At 45.6% G+C, this 23707-nt stretch overlaps 1 protein-coding gene across 1 annotated transcript; it reads left to right on the top strand.

Moving 5' to 3' along the window:
* Window positions 1-5908: 5908 nt before the first annotated feature.
* On the top strand, window positions 5909-23011 carry LOC138796428 (vomeronasal type-2 receptor 26-like). The gene is made up of 2 exons (XM_069976029.1): window positions 5909-6035; window positions 22104-23011. The coding sequence occupies exons 1-2, from the start codon at window positions 5909-5911 to the stop codon at window positions 23009-23011; spliced, it is 1035 nt and encodes a 344-aa protein (XP_069832130.1).
* Window positions 23012-23707: the final 696 nt, after the last annotated feature.

The following is a 23707-nucleotide window of genomic DNA, read 5'->3' as shown; positions in this document are numbered from 1 at the left end:
AACTGGTTTGGGCGCACCCAGACTCATTGACCATGTGAATAGTGTACATAGTGGCAATCTATTGGCAATCAAGTTGCAGGGATTGAAAGGGTTAAAACCCGAGTAGGGGAAGATAGTCATCGCCTTCTAATGAAGGCTGAGACAAAATGGATCCTGCGTACCGAAGCCGAGGGCCCTGGAGGCCTCAATGACAAAATAGATCGTAGCTTTTTGATATGAATGGTGTGTCCAATTGTTTTTATATGTTTCAATGTTTTTAAAGACACTATCACATGCTCACCCACGTCACTCTGTTTAGCATATTTAGATAGGCTGACGTAGCGAAGGGGGAGGGGTCCGTTGAAGCGCAGTAGCGCGAAACAAGTCTGTTACCCGCACCCAGCTGGCGTCTGCTCTGTAATGTCCGCACATGCATAGAAAATAAAGAAGTTGTCTTTCATGCCGGTGAGTGCAGTTTTCTCTTCTATTTTCCACTGTCTAAATACATAGGACTGCCTTCTCACTAGCACCGCCGAGCATAACCCTGGTCATTACCTGGCTGCAGGAGGGAGCTGCTCCAAGCTGTAGTGCCGACCATTTCTCCTATCTGCTTCAATATAGATATATATTACTGTACACTGCGGGTATATAGCTGTCATATATTACTGTACATTGCGGGTATATAGATATATATTACTGTGCACTGTGGGTATATAGCTTTCATATATTACTGTACACTGCGGGTATATAGATATATTACTGTGCACTGTGGGTATATAGCTTTCATATATTACTGTACACTGCAGGTATATAGATATATATTACTGTACACTGCGGGTATATAGATATATTACTGTGCACTGTGGGTATATAGCTTTCATATATTACTGTACCCGTACTGTGCACTGTGGGTATATAGCTTTCATATATTACTGTACACTGCAGGTATATAGATATATATTACTGTACACTGCGGGTATATAGCTGTCATCTATTACTGTACACTGCGGGTATATAGATATATATTACTGTACACTGCGGGTATATACAGTAGCTGTCATATATTACTGTACACTGCAGGTATATTGATGTATATTACTGTACACTGTGGGCATATAGATATATATTACTGTACACTGCAGGTATATAGCTGTCATATATCACTGTACACTGCGGGTGTACTACAAATCCCAGCAATACAATGTAGTACCCACTAGTTTTGGGGGGCTGTGCGATACAATACGGTAGTGGCTGCACCTATACACACTCTCTGACACCCCCGTACAATGAGCAGTGAAGTTCTATGCAGGTGTCCTACAAATCCCAGCAATACAGTGTAGTACAGCAGCACCACCAGCCACGAAATCAAAAGAGAGTACACTGAGCACTTCTTAGGGGTGTGTATGCAACACCTAATGTCCCCTTTCTGCCAGCAACCGGTCACCACAATGTGCTGGTGAAATTGTGGTAGCAGCACTACAACTCCCAGCCAGCAGTCTGTAGTAATACTTTTAAAAATGATTTGAAGCCCTTACAAGGTCTGTTTGTTTGTATTGCTAGTATATACCCTGCCTACTGGGACGCTAAATCCTACACTGACACTCTCCCTGACCAGCAGCAGCTCTGTCCCTAATCTCTTCCAGCATGCATGTGAGCCGAGCACTACGGGCGCCGAGTTTTATATGGCAGGGTCATCTGACCTGGCCAACCAATCGCTGCTATCGACATGTATGGGTCCCACGTGATCGCAGGATGTACCAAAGAGTCTCCTGCATGTTTATTGGCTGAGAAATAGCGCCCAAACTTACAGGAAACGGATGATGAGATTCTCTCGAGTATCGCGAGATGCTCATCCGAGTAACGAGTACCCTAATGCTCGATTAATTATTAATTAAATATAAAGTATTAAATTGAGCTGTATTAGTGCCGGGAATTGTCGGTAATCCAGTTCAATGTAATAATTAATACTTTAGATTTAATTAAAACAGCAAATGTTTCTTTAATTGTGCTATTTTATCACAAGAGAGAAGATAGAAGACCTGGGAGGGTGAATAAAAAGCTCTCCCCCCTTCCCTGCACTGCACCCATCCCAGCAAGGAAGGGGGTCACTTAACCCCTTTCTTGCTGGTATGGGTGCAGTCTGACATTAGTTTGCCCCCCAAGGGGTTAAGTAGGGACCATTACTTAACCCCCTGGGGGCCAGGTTGTTCAGTATGGCACCCAACGGGTTAAGGGGGATGCAATGCAATGTAAGCAGCGATCTGTAAAGAGGCTGCATACTGTAAGGTGCACAACACCTGTTGTGCTCCTGTTTGTTTGTGTGTTTCTCCCTTTTTGTTCTTCAGATATCGGTATCCTGTGGATTACAGCGGATTCGGTGGACTATGTTGATGATCTGCGGTTGTTAGGATTTATTTTTTTTTTTTTAATAAAATGGTCAACAAGTACTCAATGCCACCAGGGGTACTGGGAAGAGCCGGGTGCCTCAAAATTGGCGCTCCTGGACTAGGCGGCAGCAGGCTGGTAATATTAGGCTGGGGAGGGCCAAAATAAATGGCCCTTCCCACCCTGGTGTTACTAGTCTGCTGCTGTTGTTTGGTTTTTAACCCGGCTGGTTATGAAATAGGGGGAACCCTACACATTTTTTTTTTATTATTTATTTATTTAAAAAGAAAAACCCGCATAGAATTCCCCCTATTTTCATAACCAGCCGGGTTAAAAACCAAACAACAGCAGCCAGGTAACACCAGGGTGGGAAGGGCCATTTATTTTGGCCCTCCCCAGCCTAATCTTACCAGCCTGCTGCCGCCTAGTCCAGAAGCACCAGTTTTGACGCTCTGGGACCACTGGCACCCGGCTCTTCCCAGTACCCCTGGTGGCATTGGGTACTGGGGTAATAATGGGGGGGTTAGTGTTAGCCATTTTATTCCGGCTAACATTAAGCCCCGACTTTGTAGTGAAAGCCGTCTAATAGACAGAATCCATTACTAAGTCTATATAGTAAAGAAATGAAAACACAAGTGAAATTTTTTTTCATTCAAATAAAAACACCCCCACACCCCTTGTTGACCATTTTATTTAAAAAACATCCCAATAACCGCTGGTCATCGACGTAGTCCACCGAATCCGCCGTAATCCACAGGATACCAATATCTGAAAAACAAAAAGGGAGAAATGCACAAAGAAACTCACAAACAGGAGCACAGCACCCATCATTGTGAGCGGTGTTGTGCACCTTACAGTATGCAGCCTCTTTACAGATCGCTGCTTACAGTGTGGCACTTAAGGGGTTAAAGGAGGATGCATTGCATCCCCCTTAACCCTTTGGGTGCCATACTGAACCATCTGGCCTCCAGGGGGTTAAGTAAGGGTCCCCATTTAATCCCTTGGGTGCCAGACTGATATCAGACTGCACCCATACCAGCAAGGAAGAGGTTTAGTGACCCCCCTTCTTTGCTGGGATGGGTGCAGTGCAGGGGAGAGGGAGAGCTTTCTACTCACTCTCCCAGGTCTTCTATCTTCTCTCTTCACCAGAGCCCAGCTCAATGAGTTCAATGTGCCGGCTCCAGCTCCTTATACAGTATGTCTGCTCAGTCAATCAGCTGTGCGGACATATAAAACAAAATGTTTTTTTTTCTAATGTTGCTATTGTGATAAAAAAAACATAATTAGAAGAAACATTTGCTTTTTTAATTAAAGCAAGCTGGAGCAGTGTGTGCAGCGTCCAGAGCCGTGAGGAGAGAGCCGCGCCCGTCAGCAGCAGCACAGCGCTGAGCACACTGGAGGGGAGCCTGCACAATCTAACAGCGGTCTGTGAGGGATGATGGCGGTCTCTGTCAGTGTAAGTTACGCTCCGGCCACCAAGGGGGTTAATTTACATACTCGCAGCGGGTTGTCAATAGTATGTATCACACTGTGAGTATGTAGTGTCATAGGGTTGAATGACACTTGATCCGCAGCGGATTTTGCTGCAAATTCGCAGCGTGAAATCCACTGCGGATCCAGTAGGTGTGAACGTACCCTTACTGTATTTATTTCTGTGGATCTGTTGTGAGGCAGCTAGCCCTAGCAACCAATCAGATTCCAGCTCCCTGTGAAAATGAAAGCAGTAATCCTATTGGTTGCTAAGGCTGCCAACTGCCATTTCTGCTGCAGCTAATTATATCACCTGTGTTTGCAGTGTGGAGATTTTCCCATTCATTTCTATAGGGCGCTCTCTCCCCTCCCCCTCCCCTCCTGTACATCTGGTGGGGACGGGACCTTCGCAATAACCTTCCCGGGCACCCTATGTATCTGTGGGCCAAATTTGGGATCAAACGGTTCAGGCGTTTGGAAGTCTATACGGGACAGACAGACAGACTTTCATTTTTATGATAGAGAAGATATATTTATATGTCAGGAATGTGCAGTAGCCTGGTGTGAACTGGGCCTGGTTTGTTGTGACACATCGGATAACTTTTCATCCAGCTATGCAGGAGTTAACCTGAGCTCTGCAGGATTTACATGCTTCAGCTGAACTTAGCCTCTGGACCTAGCCTCTGATCCTGGATAAATAACAGCTAGCTAGTGATGAGCGAACGTGCTCGTCCGAGCTTGGTACTCGATCGAGTATTAGGGTACTCGATGGTACTCGTTACTCGGACGAGCATATCGCGATACTCTAGAAAATCTCATCATCCATTTCCTGGGCTGGGCGCTATTTCTCAGCCAATAAACATGCAGGAGACTCTTTGGTACATCCTGCGATCACGTGGGACCCATACATGTCGATAGCAGCGATTGGTTGGCCAGATCAGATTACCCTGCCATAGAAAACTCGGCGCAGGCAGTGCTCGCTTCAGACGCATGCTGTGAGAGATCAGGGACAGAGCTGCTGCTGGTCAGGGAGAGTGTCAGTGTAGGATTTAGTGTTCCAGTAGGCAGGGTATATACTAGCAATACAAACAAACAGCCCTTGTAAGGGCTTCAAATCATTTTTCACTTCAATCAAATTTTAATAGTATTACTACAGACTGCTGGCTGGGACTTGCAGTGCTGCTACCACAATTTCACCAGCACACTGTGGTGATCGGCTTGTGGCAGAAAGGAGACATTAGGTGTTGCATACACACCCCTAAGAAGTGCTCAGTGTACTGATTTTTGGGGCTGGTGGTCCTGCTGTACAACACTGTATTGCTGGGATTTGTAGTGTATCCTGCATAGAACTTCACTGCTCATTGTATAGGGGTGACAGAAAGTGTGTACAGTTGGTGCCCATACCAGATTGCACCGTCAAGTACCCCCCAAACTAGTGTGTACTACACTGTATTGCTGGGATTTGTAGTGCATCCTGCATAGAACTTTACTGCTCATTGTATAGGGGTGACAGAAAGTGTGCACAGTTTGTGCCCATACCAGACTGCACCGTACAGCCCCACCAAACCAGTGGGTACTACAACTATTTTTCCAGATATCTGTATTTCATACGCAAGGCCTATCTCAGTTCCATACTGTGCAGTGTCCATAAAATGGTGAACCCCAGGGGTAAGGGTCGAGGGCGTAGGGTTCCAATTGATGTGGTTGCCGGAGGCCGTAGTTCAGGGCAGGGTGACACAGCAGCACCTGTTGAGGAGGTAACAGTGGCACACCACAACTTATGGGGTCTTAAGGTAGACCGTTATTGAAACCGCAGCAGTGTGAACAGGTGATCACGTGGATAGCGGTTAATGTGTCCAGTAAGTTATCCACCACCCAGTCTTCAACGCAGTCCGCCCATGCTACCTGCGGGAGTGGTACCCTTGCTACATTAGCTCAGCCTCCTTTCCCACAGCCTGGCCCCTCCAGGAAAAGAAGGGATTCAGATCCTCCACCATGCTCCCAGGAACTGTTTTCTGGACCCTTCCCTGAGTCAGAGCAACCGGAGCAGTCGATCTGTCCTGATGCCCAAACTATGCAGGTTACGCAGTCAGTGGGTGATGAGAGTGGGGACTTGCGAGCGGGGTTGGGAGAGGTGTCTGATGATGACGATGAGACCCAGTTGTCAGACAGTGAGGTTGTTGTCATGGATGTAACTCAAAGTGAGGAGGAGAGTGAGGAGCTGGTGGATGAGGACGAGGTGACTGACCCGAGCTGGGTGGATAAGCCTAGTGAAGACCCTGCTTCTGAGGGGGTGGCAAGTTCACCTGCAGGACCGGTTGGAAGAGGAAGAGGGGTGGGCAGAGGGAGAAGCAGGGGCACAGTGAGTAGATCAGCAACTTTTTCACAGAGTCAAACTCCCGTGGCCAGGGCTAGATGTTTCCAAGTCTGGAGGTTTTTTAAAGAAACTGCGGATGACCAACAGACTGTAGTGTGCAACGTGTGCCACTCCAGGATCAGCAGGGGAGCCACCACTACCAGCCTAACCACTACCAGCATACACAGGTATATGAGTGCTAAACACCCCACTCAGTGGAACCAAGGCCGTTCAGTGAGTGCAAGTCGTACACCTGCTCCTTCCCCTGTGTCACGTGCTGGCTCTGTCAGTCCCCCCACCCAGGCCCCAGGCACGAGGGCCTCACGCCCTACACCCACCCCTTCACCTCCACTCTGCTCCACACCCTCCAGCAAGGTGTCCAAGCGCAGCGTTCAACTGTCCCTGCAGCAACTGTCCCTTGCCTCCATGTTGGCTACTGCTGGGCCTTAACTGGCATCCATGTAGACTACTGGTGTGCCTGCCCTTGCCTCGGTGCTGGGCCTTAACTGGCATCCATGTAGACTACTGATGTGCCTGCCCTTGCCTCGTTGTTGCAGTGCCTTAACTGGTATCCATGTAGACTGCTGGTCTGCCTGCCCTTGCCTCGTTGTTGCTGGGCCTAAACTGGCATCCATGTAGACTACTGGTTTGCCTGTTCAAATCAAATTCCGGGGCCTCTTAAGAAGACTGTATTGTTATTCTTCGGCCCTACCTCCTAAGAGATGCCTCTCACACACAACTGCACGAGGGTGTGAGGCTAAATCTAGCCATAATCCGGCTATTTTAGTTTTAGGCGCAGCAGCAGCACTGCCGTTGGTAAGTGGCAGCAGGCGGTGCTCAAACTGATAAACAGCATCTTCTACCTTCCTTGGATGTTTTAGCCGTTTTTAAGGCAGGATTGACCGGGCCTTTCTTCAGTAGTTTCTATCCTTCCTTGGATGTTGTAGTAGCCTTTTTGAAGGCAGGATTGACCAGGTCTTTTTAATACACAGGCTACTGCACTTGCCGTCTATTAGAGACTCTTTAAAGGATTGAAAATGTATTTGTTCACATTCCGGGTCCTCTTAAGAAGACTGTATTGTTCTCTGTGTCCTCACTGCCATGCTCTGATGTCACACTATGTCTGCGGAGGAGCAGGACTGGTTGCCTGGGGCCTGCTGATCACGCCCCCGCCAACCAGCCAGCTGTTTTATTTTATTTTTTTGTCTAACTGTGGTCGGGGCCTCACCACCCCCGGTCGAGAGGCATCATGTGTACCCTTGATGGTGAGTGGTGACTGACAGCTGGCCTAGCCAGTTAGCTGTCAGCACCCGGGTTCATGTCCACTACATATCCCAGCCCCTGGACTCACTCCAATTTTTAGGTGGGCTCACTTGCTTCCTCACTCACTTGTAATGGTTCTCTGTGTGCTCAATGCCCTGCAGTGTCTGGCCTAATTTTGTGGAGGTTCAGTTGCTTCCTCACTCGTAATGGTTCTCCTGTGTTTTCAATGCCATGCTGTGTCTGGCCTAATTTTTGGGAGGCTCACATGCTTCCTCACTCACTTTTAATGGTTCTCTGTGTGCTCACTGCCATGCTAGGTCTGGTATAATTTTGGGGAGGCTGACTGGCTACCGCTTCTACCTTGTTTACTCTGTCCTCACCGCCATGCTGTGTCAGGCAGAATTTTTGGCTGGTTCATGATATGCTACCTCAGTTTTAATGGTTCCCTGTGTTCTCACTGCCATGCTGTGTCAGGCTGAGTTTTGGGTGGTCCATATGCCTACCTGTTTTAACCAGGCAGTTGCACAGAATTAGGCATAATGCTGCCCCTGCTGTTTCCTGTCCATTTCCGTTGTGTTTCCATCAATTTCTGAGGTTGACAGGTTTTCACACGACCTTCCCTCTACCGGACCTGAGTCCCCTCAAAAAATGCTTGAGTCTCCCATTGACTTCAATGGGGTTCGTTACTCGAAACAAGCACTCGAGTATCGGGAGATATTCGTTTCGAGTAACGAGCACCCAAGCATTTTAGTACTCGCTCATCACTACAGCTAGCTGCTCACTTCCCTGCTGGCTATTTCATACCTGGATCCCAGCTTCCCTTCCTATCCCCTCTGACTGTTCCACTTGTTATCCGACCTACCGCCTGACCTTTGACTATCCAATTGTATTGCTGATTTTGTAATGCGTTGTTGTAATGCAGAAGTACAACTCCAATTATTCTTTTCTGGCAGACCATGATGGGAGGTGTAGTTCTGCAGCCTGTGGCCATTCAGGTACACTAGGGGCTGTGTGGGTACACTTTTTTTTTTCTCATCAGGAAATCCTGAAGGTTTTTCCTGATGGTAAAAACGGATTACTGTCAGGAAATCCTGATACTTTCCTGATTACATTTGAGGTGTCCTGATCAGGATTTCCTGACAGTAAAAACTGACACGGACATGTGAATGGGGCCTAATAAAGACCTCTAATCCCACAATCTTGACTCTTTCCAGCGGCTCCATAGAAAATTGTGGTTCTTGGCCAGTGATGTTATGTTACTCATAACGCCAGTTGTGTGGTACTATATAGTGTGATGTTGATACCTGTTTGGCTGGCTTATTGTCCCTGAATGGTCGGTAGTCTCTGGGCTTGTTGCGGGTCCCTCAAGGTACTTGTCACGGCAACCAGGAGTGGCAGTAAACAGGGACGCTTCGTGGTCATTTTGACAACTACAAAAAGGTTACCCCCACCCCCGGTGTGTGTGCATGTGTGTATATATATATATATATATATTTATTATACAAAAAAGAACCATATTGAGGCTAGTTTACATTTTAAAACCAAATGCTTTATTATCAAATAACAACACACAAAAAAAAAGATTTGCAATAATAGAATAGACCAGCAGATGGCAGTGTACATGCAAACAGGTAAAATTGTAGAAATTTCTATTTTTATAACATCTAGGGTAGTGCTATATATTCTACAAACTCCCTATACATAGGTTAGTATAAATACTATCGCCGTCGTCCACACTGGGACTAATAGTACCGGCTAACTAACCCCAAAACAAATTAAAATCATATGATCCTAAACACTCACCCATATCTTTTGCTATGTATCTGCCACCGAATACCCCTCAACGATGTTTCGCGCTGGTTTGCTTCCTCAGGAGGGTGTAGTTTAACCCCCGTCTAACCCCATTATTTATGTGGTGCTGCTGATGACGTCGGCGCCAAGCGCCGGGTTGTACGGGTATCGCATCACTTCCGCTTCCGGCACTCAGCGCTAGAACGCACATCCGCCGCGTGGAACGCATACGGACATGCGCACTGCGCATCTTGAGGCCGCTTTGGAAGGATGCCCGTACCTGAATCCCGGCTCTTGGCGCACCACCATTGGAATCAAATAAATAACTAGATTTGCATTTCCAGGGAAATACATAGTGCTTGAAAAGAGCGCCCCTTTAACAGTGACTTCCCTTTAAGAGAAACTTTAACCCTTGATACTCTCCCTTTAAGAGCGACTTTGGTACAGTCCCTTTAAGAGCAACTTTAGTATAGTCCCTTTAAGAGCAACTTTGGTACAGTTGCTTAAGGAGGGACTTTGGTGACAACGCTTTGAATGACCTATATACTGTCCCTTTAAGACCAGCTTAAGTACTCTACCTTTAAAAGTGACTTAAGTACCACCCTTTGAAGACCAGCTTAGGTACTGACCCTTTAAGAGCGGCTTGGGTACCGCCCCTTTAAGAGCGATTTGGGTACCATCCCTTTAAGAGCGGCTCGGGTGCTGTCCCTTTAAGAGCGGCTTGGGTAACGTCCCTTTAAGAGTGACTCATGTAATGCCCCTTAAAGAGTGACTTGGGTACTGTCCCTTTAAGAGCAGCTTGGGTACCGTCCCTTTAAGCGCAGCTTGGGTACCGTCCCCTTAGCTCTGCTATTTTACTGACTGAACTCTGCTACTTATAATGGTAAATATCATTACTCGGTTACCATGACAATCTTACTCATGTCAGTGAGACAAAATCGTTAAGGACCTTCCATCTTCTACGTCTTCTATTGGCCAATAGTGGACATGTGACTGTATGAATGTTGTGATCCATTGCCTGACAGGACCTTAGAACTTCTATTGGCTGCTATATTTCAGCTATTTACATATGTGCTGTGATCGGCTGTTAGCGTTTACAGTGTGGCCATTATTTTCAATGGGAATTTACGGGTCTTTAAATGTAAATTTCTTAAAAATGACAAATCCAATCAAAACCGAAAATAGCACACCTGTCACCGCTGAGGGCTTCGAAACGCAGTCTGAACGGAGTCTGTCTGCAAAGCGGTGCGGGCTGTATTAATCGCAGAAAAATGGCTGGAAGAAGAAGAATACGGATTACAATAAAATACTAGATTTGCATTTCCAGGGAAATACATAGTGCTTGAAAAGAGCGCCCCTTTACCAGTGACTTCCATTTAACTTTAATCCTGCGTGCCGTCCCTTTAAGAGCGACTTGGGTCCCATCCCTTTAAGAGCGACATGGGTCCCTTTAGGAGCGACCTGGGTCACTTTAAGAACGACGTGGGTCCCTTCACTCTTGAAGGGACCCAGGTCCCTCTTAACGGAACCCAGGTCGCTCTTAAAGGGACCCAGGTCGCTCTTAAAGGTACCTAGGTCACTCTTAAAGGGTCCCAGGTCGCTCTTAAAGGGTCCCAGGTCGCTCCTAAAGGTACCCAGGTCGCTCTAAAAGGGACCCAGGTCTCTCTTAATGGAACCCATTTCGCTCTTAAAGGGACCCAGATCACTCTTAAAGGGACCAATTTCACTCCAAAAGGGCCCCAGGTCGCTCTTAAAGGGCCCCGTTGCACTTAAAGGGACCCAGGTTGCTCTTAAAGGGACCCATTTCGCTCTTAAAGGGACCCATTTCGCTCTTAAAGGGACCCATATCGCTCTTAAAGCGACCAATTTCACGCTTAAAGGGACCCATTTCACTCTTAAAGGGACCCAGTTCGCTCTTAAAAGGACCCATTTTGCTCTTAAAGGGACATATTTCGCTCTAAAAGGGACAAATTTCGCTCTTAAAGGGACCCAGGTCGCTCTTAAATGGACCAATTTCGCTCTTAAAGGGACCAATTTTGCTCTTAAAGGGACCCAGATCGCTCTTAAAGGGACCCAGGTCGCTCTTAAAAAGACCCATTTTGCTCTTAAAGCGACATATTTCGCTCTTAAAGGGACATATTTCGCTCTTAAAGGGACCCAGGTCGCTCTTAAATGGACCAATTTCGCTCTTAAAGGGACCAATTTTGCTCTTAAAGGGACCCAGATCGCTCTTAAAGGGACCCAGGTCGCTCTTAAAAAGACCCATTTTGCTCTTAAAGCGACATATTTCGCTCTTAAAGGGACCCAGGTCGCTCTTAAAGGGACCAATTTCGCTCTTAACCCTTTAAGGACATGGCCCATTTTCGTTTTTACGTTTTCGGTTTTTCCTCCTTGTGTTTAAAAGGTCATAGCACTTGCATTTTTCCACCTAGAAACCCACATGACCCCTTATTTTTTGCGTCACTAATTGTACTTTGCAATTACAGGCTGAATTTTTGCATAAAGTACACTGCGAAACCAGAAAAAAATTCAAAGTGTGGTGAAATTGAAAAAAAAAAACGCATTTCTTTTATTTGGGGGAAATGTGTTTTTACGCCATTCACCCTGGGGTAAAACTGACTTGTTATGCATGTTCCTCAAGTCGTTACGATTAAAACGATATATAACATGTATAACTTATATTGTATCTGATGGCCTGTAAAAAATTCAAACTGTTGTTAACCAATATACGTTCCTTAAAATCGCTCCATTCCCAGGCTTATAGCGCTTTTATCCTTTGGTCTATGGGGCTGTGCGAGGTGTCATTTTTTGCGCCATGATTTGATCTTTCTATCGGTACCTTGATTGCCCATATACGTCTTTTTGATCGCTTTTTATTACATTTTTTCTGGATTTGATGCGACCAAAAATGCGCAATTTTGCACTTTGGTATTTTTTTGCGCTGACGCCGTTTACCGTACGAGATCAGGAATGTGATTAATTAATAGTTCGGGCGATTACGCGCGCGGCGATAGCAAACATGTTTATTTATTTATTTATTTGTTTACTTTTATTTAAAACCTGGGAAAAGGGGGGTGATTCAGACTTTTATTAGGGGAGGGGGCTTTTTACTATTAACAACACTTCTTTTTTTTTTTTTTTTACACATATACTAGAAGCCCCCCTGGGGTTAGGGTTATTCCCCCCTGGGGTAAGGGTTATTCCCCCTGGGGGACTTCTAGTATATACACTGTGATCTCTCATTGAGATCTCTGCAGCATAGATATGCTGCAGAGATCCATGAGATCGGCACTCGTTTGCTTTCGGCTGCTGCAGCCGAAAACAAACGAGTGCCGAGCCGAGGACGGCGCCATCTTGGACGCGTCCCCGGCCGGCATCAGTAACGGAGATCGCTCCTCCGGGACAAGGTCCCGGAGGAGCGATCTCCCCCACTAGACGCCAGGGAAACGTTGTCTCCGGTAATCGGAGGCAGCTGTCAACTTTGACAGCTGCCTCCGCTTAGCTAATTAGCGGGCACGGCGATCAGACCGTGCCCGCTAATAGCGGCGGTCCCGGGCTACACGCGGCACCCGGGATCGCGGCACTTCAAAGCGGGGCCGCCGCGCGGCCCCGCTTTGAAGTGCAAGTGAGGACATAGGACGTACCGGTACGTCCTATGTCCTTAAGAGGTTAAAGGGACCAATTTCGCTCTTAAAGGGACCAATTTCGCTCTTAAAGGGACCCAGGTCGCTCTTAAAGGGACATATTTCGCTCTTAAAGGGACCCAGGTCGCTCTTAAAGGGACCAATTTCACGCTTAAAGGGACCAATTTCGCTCTTAAAGGGACCCATTTTGCTCTTAAAGGGACCCATTTTGCTCTTAAAGGGACCCATTTTGCTCTTAAAGGGACATATTTTGCTCTTAAAGGGACATATTTTGCTCTTAAAGGGACATATTTCGCTCTTAAAGGGACATTTTGCTCTTAAAGGGACCCATTTCGCTCTTAAAGGGACCCATTTCGCGCTTAAAGGGACCCATTTCACTCTTAAAGGGACCCAGGTCGTTCTTAAAAGGACCCATTTTGCTCTTAAAGGGACATATTTCACTCTTAAAGGGACATATTTTGCTCTTGAAGGGACATATTTCGCTCTTAAAGGGACCCAGGTTGCGCTCTTAAAGGGACCCAGGTCACTCTTAAAGAGACCCAGGTCACTCTTAAAGAGACCCAGGTCACTCTTAAAGAGACCCAGGTCACTCTTAAAGAGACACAGGTCGCTCTTAAAGGGACCCAGGTTGCTCTTAAAGGGACATATTTCGCTCTTAAAGGGAAATATGTCGCTCTTAAAGGGACCAAGGTCGCTCTTAAATGGACCAATTTCACACTTAAAGGGACCAATTTCGCTCTTAAAGGGACCCATTTTGCTCTTAAAGGGACATATTTCGCTCTTAAAGGGACATATTTTGCTCTTATAGGGACATATTTTGCTCTTAAAGGGACATATTTCGCTCTTAAAGGGACCCAGGTCGCTCTTAAAGGGACCAATTTCACGCTTAAAGGGACCAATTTCGCTCTTAAAGGGACCCATTTTGCTCTTAAAGGGACCCATTTTGCTCTTAAAGGGACATATTTTGCTCTTAAATGGACATATTTCGCTCTTAAAGGGACATATTTTGCTCTTAAAGGGACCCATTTCGCTCTTAAAGGGACCCATTTCGCTCTTAAAGGGACCCATTTCGCGCTTAAAGGGACCCATTTCACTCTTAAAGGGACCCAGGTCGTTCTTAAAAGGACCCATTTTGCTCTTAAAGGGACATATTTCACTCTTAAAGGGACCCAGGTTGCGCTCTTAAAGGGACCCAGGTCGCTCTTAAAGAGACCCAGGTCACTCTTAAAGAGACCCAGGTCACTCTTAAAGAGACCCAGGTCACTCTTAAAGAGACCCAGGTCGCTCTTAAAGAGACCCAGGTCGCTCTTAAAGAGACACAGGTCGCTCTTAAAGGGACCCAGGTTGCTCTTAAAGGGACATATTTCGCTCTTAAAGGGAAATATGTCGCTCTTAAAGGGACCCAGGTCGCTCTTAAATGGACCAATTTCACACTTAAAGGGACCAATTTCGCTCTTAAAGGGACCCATTTTGCTCTTAAAGGGACATATTTTGCTCTTATAGGGACATATTTTGCTCTTAAAGGGACATATTTTGCTCTTAAAGGGACCCAGGTCGCTCTTAAAGGGACCCAGGTCGCTCTTAAAGGGACCCAGATTGCTCTTAAAGGGACCCAGATTGCTCTTAAAGGGACCCAGATTGCTCTTAAAGGGACCCAGATTGCTCTTAAAGGGACCCAGGTTGCTCTTAAAGGGACCCAGGTTGCTCTTAAAGGGACCCAGGTTGCTCTTAAAGGGACCCAGGTTGCTCTTAAAGGGACCCAGGTCGCTCTTAAAGGGACCCAGGTCGCTCTTAAAGGGACCCAGGTCGCTCTTAAAGGGACCCATTTTGCTCTTAAAGGGACCCAGGTCGCTGTTAAAGTGACCAATTTCACTCTTAAAGGGACCAATTTCGCTCTTAAAGGGACCCAGGTCGCTCTTAAAGGGACCCATTTTGCTTTTAAAGGGACCCATTTTGCTTTTAAAGGGACATATTTTGCTCTTAAAGGGACATATTTTGCTCTTAAAGGGACCCAGGTCACTCTTAAAGGGACCAATTTCGCTCTTAAAGGGACCCAGATCGCTCTTACAGGGACCCATTTTGCTCTTAAAGGGACCCATTTTGCTCTTAAAGGGACCCATTTTGCTCTTAAAGGGACCCATTTTGCTCTTAAAGGGACCTATTTTGCTCTTAAGGGGACCTATTTTGCTCTTAAAGGGACCTATTTTGCTCTTAAAGGGACCTATTTTGCTCTTAAAGGGACTTTGGTCGCTCTTGAAGGGACATATTTCGCTCTTAAAAGGACCCAGGTCGCTCTTAAAAGGGACCCAGGTCGCTCTAGCGACATGGGTCTCTTTAAGATCGACATGGGTCCCATACCTTTTGGAGTGTCCCGTCCGTTTAAGAGCAACTTGGGTCCCATCACTTTAAGCGACTTGGATCCCTTTAAGAGCTACATGGGACCCTTTAAAAGCGACTTAGGTCCCGTCCCTTTAAGAGCGACTTGGGTACCTTTAAGAACAACTTGGGTCCCTTTAAGAGCGACATGGCTCCCGTCCCTTTTAAGAGATACTTGGTTTCCCTTTAAGAGCGACTTGCGTTCCTTTAAGGGTGACCTGGGTTCCTTTAAGAGCGATCTGAGTACTTATATTGGTAAAGATCATTGCTCGGTTACCATGACAATCTTACTCATGTCGGGGAGACAAAATGGTTAAGGACCTTCCATATATTACATCTTTTATTGGACAGTAGTGGACATGTGACTGTGGATGGTGTGATACAATGCATGACGAGACCTTAGAGTTCCTATTGGCTGCTATATTTCAGCTATTTGCATATGTGCTGTGATTGGCTGTCAGCGGTTAGAGTGTGGTCATTATTTGCAATCGGCCATTATTTTCTATGGGAAATTTGGGGTCTTTAAACGTAAATTTCTTAAAAACGACAAATCCGATCGAAACGAAAAGTAGATAGCACACCACACACCGCCGAGGGCTTCGAAACGCAGTTTGAATGGAGTGTGTGCACAAAGCGGTTCGGGCTGTATTACGCGCAGAAAAATGGCTGGAAGAAGAAGAAGAATACGGATTACAATATAGGGATTTTCAAGCACTATAATAAATCATGCATATTTATACTGTTATCTACCTAAACATGTTACATATAGGACCTCATCTACGGACTACAGACACTAATCTAAATATATAAATAAATGATAAATCAAGTAAATAGATCAAATAGATAATCTAGTAAATAATAAATCATGCATATTTATACTCTCATCTACCTAAACATAAAAATGTTACATATAGGACCTCATCTACGGACTACAGGCACTAATCTAGATATATAAAAGTGATGTGTACAAATTAAAAAGCCAAATGGATTGTTGCCAGTCCATATAGTATACTAGTGTAAATAGGTGTTATATTAAATGTGCAAAAAATAAGTATGTTTATAATAAATAAATTGAAATACTAGTTAAAGTGCATTAGTTATAGTGTAAATAATTATGTGCATATTACCCACAAAAAAGTGCTAGTGCATGTACAAAAAGTGCAAAATCCGCAATTCACATGATTATATAACCAACCACATAATCTCATATTTGTGTAAACCTATTAAAAAAATATTGCAATGCCAAATACGTTACCTACCCTACCCCCATTAACTCCTCCCACTCACTCACACTCATAACCTACCCACCCCTACATTCATACTTACAAACATCCATGCACTCTAAATATCCAACTATTATGTCTGTATAATTCCTGTTGTTACATTATAGTCCATGTCCCGTGTCCATAAACTTCCGATCGTTATTCATGTAATATTTTTTCTTTTCTCTCTCTCATCTTTTTATCTTCTTCTTTTCTTCAATTTTTGTACTTCTTTTTCTTAGAATATTCACTATATCTATGGTAGGTTGATCACATGACGTTTTTCGATTAATTCATAATCCATTACTCCAAAAGTGAAAAAATTCTCGTGTAGCGGCAACCAAAACAAAATCACTAAAAATTAAATACAAAAAGACAAAGGTTAAAACATGAATTTTAAAAACTGATATTACAGGAATGATACAAAACTTCTGTTCATTTAAACCCATAGGGTACAGCGTACCAAGAGTTGTTATCCACCTACATTCTTTTTGGGCGAGAATCCTTCTCATGTTTCCCCCTCTGATGCCACTATTGATCCTTTCTATTCCTCTCACTTTGAAAGATTTTGGGTCACAATTGTGGAATGTTTTAAAATGCCTTGGTATGGTCTTAAGTTGTCCAAAATCCTCCTCGTCTTTTGCTGCGACGATCCCCCTCACATGTTCCCTTGTCCTTATCCTTAGTTCTCTAGAGGTTAATCCCACATAGGCTTTTCCACAGCCACATGTGGCGTAATAGATTACACATTTTGTACTACATGATATGTGTCAGGGATTTGAAAATTTCTCATCCCATCTATAGACTTAAAGCTCGCTGCTCTTTCTATATTGGCACATGCCATGCATCCACCGCATGGGTAACAACCCACTCTTTGGGTGCTGGCACCGCCAAAAGGACATTTCCTCTTAGGTGCGTAGTGACTTCGCACCAAGAGGTCCTTTAAGTTCTTACTCCTGCGAGCTGTCTTCATAGGAGAATCCGACAATTTTTTAGCTAGCACTGTGTCGGTGCACAATACAGACCAGTGTTTTATCATGATTTCCCTCATCTTTTCCCAATCTGTATTATATGTAGAAATAAAGCGAATGGTATTTTCACTAACTTTTTCCTTTGTTTTTTTTCTGCAGTAAGACCCCTCTCCTTGTACCCTTGGCTCTTTCGTATCCTTTCTTTATCTTCCTCTTACTGTACCCCCTTTCAATAAATCTACTTTTAAGATCCATTTCTTGTTTCTCGAACACTTCCTCAGACGAGCAAATACGCCTCATCCTGAGGAACTGTCCGATGGGTACTGCCCCAATTGTCGCCGGTGTATGTGCCGAGGACGCATGCAGGAGGGAATTAACTGAGGTGCTTTTCCGATACACATCGGTTTACAATAGCCCATGTGCATCCACCTCCAAATGAATATCCAAAAATTCAATTCTTGTTTTGCTGTATTTGTATGTCAGGTGGATATTAATTTCATTGAGGTTAAGCTGTCTCATAAATTCATGAAGCTGGGACTCCGACCCCTGCCAAATAAACAAAACATCATCTATATAACGAAGCCAGCACTGCACATGGGGAACGGCCCCAACGCCCCCATCCTGGAAGACAGTCCTCTCCCAGTACCCCAAGAATAGATTGGCATAGGCAGGGGCACAGGCCGCCCCCATCGCAGTGCCGCGTATCTGTAAATAAAAAAACTTCCCGAAAAACAAAAAAATTGTGAGTCAAAACGTAACTTAACAATTCCAAAATTAGCTGCCTGCCGCCCCGATCACCCCCCTCCGGACCGGAGACTGCATCAGCCCCGATTTCCCCCCCCCACCCCGGACCGTAGAGGACATCAGCCCCGATCACACCCCCCCCCCCCCCCCCCCCCCCCCGGACGTCAGCCTATAGCCCCGATCCCCCCGGAACTCACCACTACTCATCTCTGCCCCCCGGACCAGACAGCAGCCGCCCGATCATCAAAGTCGCCACTCTTCTCTGCACCGGCCCGGGACTCACCAGCAGCTGCTGCCGCCGACAGGTCAGATAAGACATCCCGCTTTCCCCCCCCCCAGAACTAAAACTCCCATCACGCAGGCCATGATGAGAGTTGTAGTTCTGCAGCCTGTGGCCATCCAGGTTGCAGAAGTACAACTCCAATCATTCCTTTCTGGCAGACCATGATGGGAGTTGTAGTTCTGTGGCCATTCAGGTACACTAGGGGCTGTGTGGGTACACTTTTTTTTTCTCATCAGGAAATCCTGAAGATCAGGTCTCCTGATCAGGATTTCCTGACAGTAAAAACTGACACGGACGTGTGAATGGGGCCTAATAAAGACCTCTAATCCCACAATCTTGACTCTTTCCAGTGGCTCCATAGAAAATTGTGGTTCTTGGCCAGTGATGTTATGTTACTCATAACGCCAGTTGTGTGGTACTATATAGGTGTGATGATGATACCTGTTTGGCTGGCTTATTGTCCCTGAATGGTCGGTAGTCTCTGGGCTTGTTGAGGGTCCCTCAAGGTACTTGTCACGGCAACCAGGAGTGGCAGTAAACAGGGACGCTTCTTGGTCATTTTGACAACAGGGCAAACTACAAAAAGGTTCCCCCCACCCCCACCCCACCCCCTGTGTGTGTGCATGTGTGTGTGTGTGTGTGTATGTATATATGTATATATATATATATATATATATATATATATATATTAATTATATATTTATTTATTTATAGTGGTGTCTTAGATTAAGAGCATAATTTGTTCTGGGACCGAGCTTGTAATCCAGATAGACTCCTAAACCAAAGCAAATTTTCCCATGAGAAATCATAGAAATGCAGACAATTGTTTACGCGCCCCAAAAATAATGATTTTTTTATCCTGAATAACATGTAAAACAGATGAAACAAACATTCAGAAACAGCAGAATCTGTGATATTATAAGTTACTGCACAGTAATGGGGAGGATGGGAAACACAAGGGCGGACAGAGACTGCAGGGAGCATGAAGGAATGAGCAGGGCAGATGTGGGCACATATATGCAGCGCTCTCTGTCCGGCGAGAGAGGGGTAACAGCTATGAAGAGATTACCTCCACGGTCCTGTCCCCTGATGTGAGCCCCAGCCTGAAGTGGATCTGCCATGATTTGGAAGGTGAGGGAGACTTCCTGGGTCAGAGTACAGGGCTGTAGACTCCGCTCTGCAGACCATTTCCCTTCTTCAGAGAGGCAGAGGCTGGTATAAGGAACAGTGACATATCCAGTTTACAGGTGATGTTTTCTCTGATTAGAGTTGCTCACTTCTCTCTTCTCTCCAGAATCTGTCTGAGAAACATTTTAGGCTCCTTGCTTCAGCACACATAGTTAGATCCACTGTGTGCCCCCATATAGTAGTTTGCCCCCAGGGGCGGATTAACTTTACTATAGGCCCCGGGCTGTTCACCAAGCCTGGACCCCTCAACCCCACTGTAACTATGGCAGCACTAGCGTGGTGTTCATAGTACAGCATAGTTAATGTCATGATGCCCTGAAACGGACCTATTATAATCCGCTACTGTCCCCTGGTCAGCAATCTCCACATCAGTCAACAGATAAAATAGCCCCATGTGTAGAAGTCCCCACATAATATAGCTCCCCCCCATTTAGCATCCAGCAGTCCCCACATAATATAACCTGCCCCCCATACAGTATAGGACCGCCCATTAATACAGTGGCAGTGTGTGCTCATTTATACAGTTGCAGTGTTATGTGCCCCTTATGCAGGATGTGTGCCTATTCATACTGTAGCATTGTATATAGAACCAGCAGAATGTGTCCCCATTGTCAGCTACAATGTTTCCCTCCTCTTAGTTGTTGTTCTCAGCGTATCGCACTCTCATGTTTAAGGCTGTACATGTCAACCCAGAACCCAAAATAACATTTCCTACCAGCGGTTTGTATTTTGGTCACACTGTTAAACTTCACGGTGACATATAAAGGGCTGCAGGACCAGCTCCTGAGCAGCGTTGTCAGCTGGAGCTCCAGCCAGCATCTGAAAGTTTCCTGCTCCTGCGCGGCAAAGAATTGCTGGCCGAGGTGCTCACTTTCACCACCAGGGGTTTGGGGTGATGGAGTGGGCAGGTGCTGAGTCCAGGGGGTAGAGGGAGATGCGGGCTGTGCAGACGCTGAGTCCGGGGGGCGGAAGGGGATGCGGACTGAGCAGGCGCTTGCTGCCAGCGATGTACATTGTGCCCATAGTGGTGGTGGGGCGCTGTGCTGTGGTGGCAGAATTAAGTGGAGGAGTCCATAGATTACAGCGCCCTCTAGCTGTTGGCACCTTGTGCCATCATCTGGCTGGCACAGTGGTAGAAACGGCCCTGGTAGTAAACCCACCCGGGATGTCAGTACCACCACCAACAGAGAAAGGGAGAAAAAAAACAAGGTAGACGATGGTGTGTGTATGGGTGCAGGTGCGAACAGAGGAGACAGAGTCCCTTGCGTTTCGTACAAAAATAGAACAGTTTACTGTATAACGTTGCAGATAGACAGTACACTCTATGCAAAACCTTGACAAACTTGGGTGCTGACAATAACATAGACTTAGTGCTTTCAAGAATAGGTGCTTGAAGAAAGCAAGAACTTTGGTAGAAGTAGTAGTGCTTTGTAGAGGTATAAAGAAGAGGAGAGGAGTTGCCAGAGGAGCCCTTGCCCAAGGTAGATCCTATACTCTGCCAGAACTAAAGATATAAGCAGACAAGTGATACTCGTACTCACGTTTAGACAATGTCTGGCCTCCTTCTGCCCCCAGTGTCGTAGAACCCGTCCTAGGTGGGTAGCACAAGCCCCAATCATCGGTTATCTGGGTGTAGCAGGTGCCCGAGACTTCCCAGTCGACCTGCGATGCGCAATAGGATATGTAGACCTTTTAATCTGGTAGCTTTGTCCTACTGGAGTCAGCTCCTCTTGGTTCAGGAGTCTGCTCTGCATGTTTTTGAGAGGTTCTTGGCGTGGGCTAGGGTGTTCCTAAGTGGCTGCTCTCCCCTACTGCGAGCTTAGCACTGCATAGCGAAAGTAGTGGTTACTGCTGTAGAGTTAGTCTTTCCTGCATCTGTCCCCTTGGACTTCCAACAACTAACTCCCTGTACTTCCTCCCACACAGAGCTAACTCTTCTTACAGGGCTGAGTGTGTGTGTATAAGAGAGAACAGACAGGATAGGACAGAGAGAAAGGGCACCTGTGAGTGGCCAGCGCATGAACAGATGACACAAACAATTAACCAATTAACTTCAGCTGTGTAGACAAGTAATACATATAAATTATACTTACACCTAGTAGGGAAACAAAGTACTTCATCCACCCCTTTTACCTGAGTGCAAAACTTACTGGCATGCATATACATAACAACACCCATGGTGGGACACCACAGAATGAATAGAGCCATGGGTCATGTGTCGTACCTCAGCCTGTATTCATAACAAAGAAGCCAGGGGCGATCTGGAGATTGCCTGGAGGTGCACACGTTGGACCCCCTGCAATCTCTTACTTGTCTCCTATCCTGTGAATATGGGACTACTTAGTTTTATGTTAGAATACCCCTTTAATATATTATTACATTTCCCTACAGACTCTGAGAACTGCATAAAATGCCCAAGTGATGAATGGCCGAATGAGAAGAGAGACCGATGTCTTCCCAAAGTCGTGTATTTCATCTCTTACCACAATGACACAATGGCTTCTGTATTCTCCTGTGTCTCGCTCTTCGGATGTCTTGTGACCGGCTCCATATTGGGAATATTTATCTTCTATCGGGACACTCCTATTGTTAGAGCTAATAACCGGAACCTGAGTTATCTCCTCCTGGTCTCCATCATCCTCAGCTTCCTCTCTGTCTTCTTGTTTCTTGGTCGTCCCAGTGATGTCACTTGTAGATTACGGGAAACCAGTTTTGGAGTCTTCTTCTCGGTTGCCGTCTCTTCACTTCTCGCCAAGACTGTGATGGTTTGTGTTGCTTTTAAGTCCACCAAGCCTGGAAGCCTCTGGAGGAAATGGCTGGGTTTGAAGCTGTCCTATACCATAGTGTTGTTGTGTTCATCCATTCAGGTTATAATCTGTGTTATCTGGTTGTCTATATCTCCACCATTCCAGGACCTGGACACTGAGTCTTATCCTGGGAAGATCATCATTCAGTGTAATGCAGGGTCAGATATCTGCTTCTACTCCATGTTGGGGTATCTGGGGTTCCTGGCAGCGGTGAGCTTTGTTCTGGCTTTCATGGTGAGGACATTACCGGATACTTTCAATGAGGCCAAGTACATCACCTTCAGCATGCTGGTGTTCTGCAGTGTCTGGATCGCCATGATCCCGGCTTATCTGAGCACCACAGGGAAATCCATGGTGGCTGTGGAGGTCTTTGCAGTGATGGCGTCCAGTGCCGGACTGTTAGGATGTGTGTTTCTTCCCAAATGTTTTATCATTTTATGTAAATCTGAAATTAGTAGAAAAACCGACCTGCTGGGGAGAAGGAAGGGATAATAGCAAACTATAAACACTAAGGGGGACATTTATTTTTATTTTTATTTTTTTTAATTTAAGATTTTTTTATTTTCCATCACAGAAAAGGTACAAAAACATATAAATTTTACACATTAACAAATATATATCTGTGTGTTTATAAACCTTTATAATATCTCAATAAATTATTTATTATTGCCCTCCCCCACAAAACCGTTGAATCTCTAACCCCTTTAATAAACAGAATCAATCCCTTGGTGCCCCCCCATCCCTTCCCTTTCAACCTCCCCCCTCCCCCCCCCCCCACCACCGCCAAGGTAAGCAGAAAAAAAAAAAAAAAAACTCATTGGCATCTTTCAAATTTCTCTATACAGTTCTCCCATTTTTTTATGCTAGGGGTTTCCGGTGCTAGCCATTTTCTCACGATCACAAGTATTGCATAAAATAACATTCTCTGGATTTTACTCCTACAATTCCTCTTACATGGTACAGACGAAGAGTCTCCCAAAACAGCCATTACTGGACTTTTTCAAACTTTATCTTTAACATATCCATAATTTTTCTGTGTACCAGTTCCCAAAAGGAGACCAGGGCCCCACACGACCACAACATATGTCCATAACCGGCCCGGCTTACACCACACCTTGGGCATTTATCCTCCTTCCACTTTTTGATCTTACATAGAAAAAGTGGGGTGTAATAAAGCTGATGGACAAT

Source organism: Dendropsophus ebraccatus, chromosome 7 (genome assembly GCF_027789765.1).
Source record: "Dendropsophus ebraccatus isolate aDenEbr1 chromosome 7, aDenEbr1.pat, whole genome shotgun sequence".
In the NCBI taxonomy this organism is placed as follows: domain Eukaryota; kingdom Metazoa; phylum Chordata; class Amphibia; order Anura; family Hylidae; genus Dendropsophus; species Dendropsophus ebraccatus.
This window is presented reverse-complemented; position numbering and strand designations above follow the sequence as displayed.

Coding starts and splice junctions, on each gene's coding strand:
- LOC138796428 (XM_069976029.1), top strand. CDS start 5,909: ATGCAGGTTACGCAGTCAGTGGGTGATGAGAGTGGGGACTTGCGAGCG. Junction 6,036..22,103: donor TGTCATGGATGTAACTCAAA/GTGAGGAGGAGA, acceptor ATTTCCCTACAG/ACTCTGAGAACTGCATAAAA.